General features: G+C 33.5%; 1 protein-coding gene across 1 annotated transcript; it reads right to left on the reverse strand.

The window, feature by feature from the left end:
* Positions 1-755: 755 nt before the first annotated feature.
* LOC140829618 (uncharacterized) lies at positions 756-1,679 on the reverse strand. The gene has a single exon (XM_073192931.1). The coding sequence runs from the start codon at positions 1,677-1,679 to the stop codon at positions 756-758; it is 924 nt and encodes a 307-aa protein (XP_073049032.1).
* Between the last annotated feature and the right edge of the window lie 5,022 nt (positions 1,680-6,701).

The following is a 6,701-nucleotide window of genomic DNA, read 5'->3' on the forward strand; positions in this document are numbered from 1 at the left end:
TTTGTGATGTGAACTCCCCTCCTCGATCAGTACGTAATACTCTAATGAACGAGTTTGTCTCTTTCTCAACGTGTATTTTAAAACTCATAAAGACAGCTAAGGCTTCTGACTTTTCTATCAAAAAATAAACCCATGTTTTTCTACTAAAGTCATCAGTGAAAGTAATTAAATACCTCTTCTTGCCATTTGAGATGGGCTTGATTGGTCCACAAATATCAGCATGCACTAGTTGAAGAATTTGTGAAGCTCTCCAGGTGCTTTTCTTTGGAAATGAGATCCTTTGTTGCTTTCCAACTAAACAAGCCTTACATAGCCTTGAGGAGACTTAAACTGTGGTAAACCATTCACCATCTTCTTCTGCTGAAGAGTCTTTAAGCCCTTAAAGCTCAAGTGTCCATATCTATGATGCCAAAGTTGCACCATTCTTCAGTGATTGTGTTGAAACAAGTAGATGCTATAGGCTGAGATATAGCATACAGTATGAACATTCGATTTGAAGCCATCTTCGTTTCCATTATCAAACCTTTCTCAGGATGAAACACTTTGCATTTTTTCCCTTGAAACAGAATGTTAAGCCCCCTTTCTTGCAATTGCCCAATACTTAGTAAATTGTTCTTCAGCTCCGGCACATAAAATACTCCTGTGATAATCTGTATTCTTCCATTAGCATGTAGTCTTACATTGCCCTTTCCCATTACCACCATACTTGAGTTGTTCCCCAGCTTCACAGAGACTCTGAAACTTTCATCAAAATCTTAGAAGTACTCCTTCTTTCCACACATGTGATTGCTACATCCTGAGTCAAGGAACCACATATCTTCTCCATTTGCCTTATCAACACAAGCCATCAGTAACGTCTCTTCTTCAGTCTCAACATAGTTGGCTTCCTTCTCTTTGCTTGGACATTCCCATTGAAAATGTCCAAGCTTATGACAGGAATAGCACTCCACTGTGGCCTTGTCAAAACTTTGTTTGCCTCGTCCCCTTCCTCTTCCTCTAAGACTTCCACGTCCTCGACCCCTTCCTCCAAGTTGATCTCCATGAGTAATCTTCAAAGCATGTTCTTCTTCCTCATGAGACCTCATGCGTTGTTCATGCACAAGCAGGCTGTTTTGCAACTCATCAATGGTTAAGATATCTATATTCTTAAACTCTTCAATGGAACACACAACATAATCAAACTTTGGAGTCATGGATCGTAAAATCTTTTCAACTACTGCAACATCTCCTTTGTTCTCACCATTTGCTTTCATCTTGTTGGCTATGGCAAGGGTCCGAGCAAAATACTCATTCACAGATTCTCCTGTTTTCATGTGAATAATTTCAAACTCTTTCCGAAGAGCTTGTAAGTGAGCACGCTTTACTTGTGTTGTACCTTGATACTTCTGCTTCAAAGAATGCGATATATTCTTTGTTGTATCCTTGTTGAGGATTGTCTCCAGGACCGAACGATCTATTGCTTGAAATAGATAGTTCTTTGCTTTCAAATCTTTCAACCTCTGATCTTCAATGTTTTTCCTCTGAGCATCTGTGAGACCTTCTGCTGCTGCAGGAATCTCATTCTCCACCAATCCCCAATACTCCTTAGAACGCAAGAAATTTTCCATAAGCATTGCCCAATGATCATAATGCCCATCAAACTTCGGAATTGCTTGCTGCACAAAAGAACTTTCTGCCATAAGACTTTAACCACTATACTCATAGAAGACTGCTGCTTCTAATTTTAATCAGGCCTGTGATGAGGCTCTGATACCAAATGTTAAGAATGAGAAAAACTTATGAAATGATCAGGAAATTTTGGAGTAAACTTTCCTTATCTTATTTCCTTTGGAGTAAACTTTCCTTATCTTATTGAAGAGTAAACTCGGCTATCTTATAGCCTTACAAAGCAAGCATTGATAAAAACAAGAAAAAATAGCAGCCCACGTTTTATCAGATCCTAGAAACGTGGTAAGACTAAAACAAACAAATAACTATCCCTTAACAGTAGGGATTTATTGACTAAGTGGTAACTAACCACTAACGCAACCTAACATCTAGAATAAACAAATCTCAACACTAAAACTGTCTACTCAAATTTTCAAGTTAATTTTCACTTTAATCTGGCGGATAACATTTGATTAATTTTTCAAAGATTAATGGGCTTCAAACCAATTTCCAACAACTACATTGTCTTCAATTGCTAGTAAATATTGAAAATCAAAGTGATGAAAAAAAAAAAAAAAGTCAGAACAGATGAAGGAAGCAAATTAATTGTAAAGACGTTAATCAATTATGACGAAAGAAAAAAGATTAGCAGAGTTTATAGTGCAATACAATCGACAACAAAAATTAATGGAGTAATTTGCATTTCGCCCGAACCCTTCATAACTCTTCCGTACCTTTTACCATTTTTCTTGTATTTTATTCAATAACTTTAGTATTGCATGCATATTAATTGCTTAATTTCTTAAAATCTTTTAAACATAGTCTATATATACGATTCCCAAAGGTTTTATTAAATCGATGTGGGACAACTAACACACCCTCTCATGCCTAAGAATGAATATCTGGAGTGTGAAGTTTACAAGACAACAAATGACCCCACTATGGACAATTGGTGTGCTGTCGTTGTGCCACCAAACTTAAATTCCTACTCTTTAAATAAAATTAATGAAATGGTGAGCAGGGTCGAATCCACAGGGAACGAGGGATAATTCTTTTCGAGTAAAATGCAAATAAAGGGGAGATTTTGGATATGAATTAAATAAAATATTAAAACTAAAATTATAAAGCAATAAAAAATAATAAATCTAAACGAGAATTAAATTACCCAACTGATTCAAGGGAATTTTCACTATTCAATTGTGTCACTGTTCATCGGCTAACATATTATTTACTCATGCAGTTACAAGTAATTAACCTTAGAATTATAGGGATAGCCGCTAAAATCCTTGTGTTTTCCTAATTTAATTGATCAAACCCATCATCCAGTCAAAACTTATCAATAATTAACTGGGCATGATAGCGTTCCATATTAAATAAAAATAGCATTTTCGTTTTGTGAAAACGGTTAATCCTAAATCCAACAACCGAGATAGCTGCAATTGATAGATTGAGTTTCGTTGATTTATTTAGATTAAATATGCTATGATAACACAACACACCTAATCTATTGCTACTCATGTACCAATTGTTCATGACAATTATGGATCGATGAATTCATGGATAGCAATAGAAAATTATATATCAAATTAAATTGTCAGATTAATCAACACACAACTTTCATATAAATAAATTACAAATCAACAAATACTTGAACAAAACACGAATATCAAATTAAATCACAAAAGCCTCACAATGATAAATTGAAATAGTAAAAATATCCCCTGAATAGAAATAAAACTTAGCCTAAAAGTGTGGAGAGAGTTGGAGAGAAAATCCTTGAGCCCCTTGTTTCTTGTGCGTCACATGGGATTTTTTGGAGAGGAGAGTTGTGAATTTAATGAAATCTGCCGCCTCCCCTCTTTCACGTTAGTTGTGTATGTTCAAAAGACAAATTGGGCCCAAAAATTATAAAAGTCTAATAATCTAAAATTATAACCTAATCACTACAAATAAAAGATATTTAGAAAACATCTTCCAAGAATATAGAGTTTTTTTATGGAAAAAACTCTATCTAGTATTCTTCCTTGATATGAAAATTCTTTATCTCACTAGGCAGCCGAAGAGTAGTCATAAGGCGTGGCCACTCCTTGTTCCAATACCTCTTCCGGTTTGGCCATTCTCTTTCAAAACTCTATCTTGGAAACTTCAAATGTGGTAAAATCGTCTTTTTAACTCAAATTTGCTCCAAGACCGTAAAAGTTCCTCCTACAATAAAATTACACAAAGATGTATCAATTAAACATATCGGAGGTTGGAATAATGGGAAATATGAAAACAAAAATATTAACTATTACGAGCCTATCAACAGTCCAACACATCATAACAGTAGAACTTGGACTTTAATACCATGTTAAGATTGAGACTTTTTCTTTTAATCCATAACTATTTCTACCACGTTCTTCTCGTCAACCATTGTTCTCTGATTGTTCGCTTACATACGCAGCAATCGGCTCGATGGATGGTTATTAACAATTGCATGAATGGAGCTCTATCCCAGCATCACATTGATGTTATTTTAGGATTTGTTTGTTATTGCAACTTATGTATTTGATTGAAATTTGTGAGGCAAAAACTTGTGTGAGACGGTCTTACGGCTCGTATTTTGTGAGATATATCTCTTATTTAGGTCATCCATGAAAAATATTACTTTTTATGCTAAGAGTATTAATTTTTATTGTCAATATCGGTAGGGTTGACTCGTCTCACAGATAAATATTCGTGACACCATCTCACAAAAGACCTACTCAATTTCTCAACTGTTTACTTATGTGGTCAAGTATGGTCATTTAATAATTTTTTAGAAACTCAAATCCAACAACATCAATTAAATACAGTTTGTTTGTTCTTCATTTATGTAGTTATTCAATCTGGGATCAAATGTTTTCACTTAACTCTAGTTATTCAAAACCCTCAAAACCGTGTGTATCAAATAGAAAGGGAAAGTAGAGTAGTTTAATGGTTTTTTAATTGAACTTTTATTTTTGTGTTTGCATAATAGAAATGAAAATTAACTCATTCAATAATCATATTATGAAAAATTTGTCATCTATTTGTGTATGAAAATGTCAATGACACATGAAATATTCTAAGCCAAACATTTTTAAAATAAAAATGTGTTTAACACATAGATCATGCATAACACGTGTTGCGTATGCATTGAACGCTAGTTATATATAATAATATTTTTATGTATCGTACATGTGAGATACTCAGGAACAACAAAAACCAATATATTGTGAGTGTGTTTTGAGAATCTTATTTTGAACTCAGTATTATCAATCAAATTTTTTTTTAAAAAAAAATGACATCTTTGAATATATCAAGCTAAAAAATATAACCTCAAAATACCTCCCCATGCGGCCATGCCAAAAGCAGTTGACCATGCTTCAAACAGATCTTCATCATCGATTTCTTTTCCTTTGGACGAGCTGCAGCTGGCTCTGCTCTTCAACTCCGTTGCTCAATTCATCCGGGGGGAAAACAAAACTATATGTAAAACTCGAAAAAATTTCGAATCTTTGTAAATAAATATTGGCATTACTCCAAGGAAATATTAAGAACTTGGGATTTTGGATTTTTGTATTAGAATGAGATATATGGGAGATTTTCATATATTGGAAATCTTTAATGTCAAGTTAATAAAATATATACTTATGCAAGTATATTTTGAGTAGGAAATATTGCGAGATTTGAAGATATCAGACAAGGAATTAAGGCATGGATATTGCTATTCAAATTCTATTAGAATTTTGACTAATTATGGTGGTGCTTAAATATTGAATTATATTCAATTTGAGTTAAAAGAATGGAAGCAAATCTTCCCCTCCCTTGAACAAATTTTCGAGTCAATCAAGGTGTTAGATTAGGGAATAAAGAGCTTAAATCAAGCAGCAAATCTTCAACTATGGAAGGGAATGGTTGGAGTCAAAAATTGTGAGATTTGATAAAATTGGGCATGATTTGAGTACCTAATTTAGCTTTTTCTTCTCACTTATAAATAGTTCGTCATTCATAGCTTTCCCTACACCCAAATTTTCGAAATCTATAGCTGCAAACAACATACCCTAGCCAAAACTTTGCTTTAAAATCGTCCAAAAATAGGCTAGAACGCGAGCCGAAGTGCCCCTGAGCAAGAAGTAAGAAGTCATTCGAGTTTAGTGCTTGTTTCCTTCAAGAAATACCGTAAGTGGGCTTTTTTTAAAGATTAAATTTTGGTTATGCATTTTTTCGTTTTTTTTTAAATCAATCGAGTGCAAATTCTTCTTCTATTCTGTTCTTGTGTTGGTTGTCGTATGTTTTTGGATACTGTGAGGATTCGACTGTATATGAGTGAAAATCCCAATATGATATGTTTAATGAGATTATAACCGTTATATGACATCGTCCCTTTAGAGTAGTAAAAATTAGGGACTAATATCAGTAAACCATATAAAATAAAGGAATCTCAGTGTGTGGTCAATGCTATGCATGTGATATGAGTTTTGTTGTACACGAGTTGTGTTTCGAAATTCTATGCATGTTGTTATGTTGTGCTGGAACGACATGCACTTGCTGAGTGACGACCATATCACTCATCCATTACAATCTTTTTCCAGATAAGCCGAGGAACAACTTGAGGAAGAGGAGCTGAACCAGTTTTGGGGCTTGTGAAATTTCGAGATTTTAGTTTGAGTTGAAATTCAATTTTAATTGTAACGCTTCCCTGTGAATTATGTTATTTTCATTTATTGTGTTGTAAAGATAATATTATTTCTTTAGAATTTATGATTTAAACTGGAGTTTATATTGTGCTACATGGCTGATTGTTTTCGATTATTTAATTACTAAACAACGTCGTTGTTGACTAAGCACATTCTCGAAACGTGATAATATATATCATATTTTATCGTTATTATCCAAATCTTTTTTATATTTCTTCGGCTGTTAATATGAATATTGTTGAAAATAAATGATTTGAATATTGAAAAGTAATAGTTGAATATTTGAATGTTGAAAATAAGAGTTGTAAAATTAGAAATTTGTGTGTGATGATGTAGGTAATGATGTATTTTATT

Source organism: Primulina eburnea, chromosome 4 (genome assembly GCF_022965805.1).
Source record: "Primulina eburnea isolate SZY01 chromosome 4, ASM2296580v1, whole genome shotgun sequence".
Taxonomy (NCBI): Eukaryota; Viridiplantae; Streptophyta; class Magnoliopsida; order Lamiales; family Gesneriaceae; genus Primulina; species Primulina eburnea.

Excerpts from the sequence above, each read along its gene's own strand:
- LOC140829618 (XM_073192931.1), bottom strand. The coding sequence starts at position 1,679 with ATGGCAGAAAGTTCTTTTGTGCAGCAAGCAATTCCGAAGTTTGATGGG.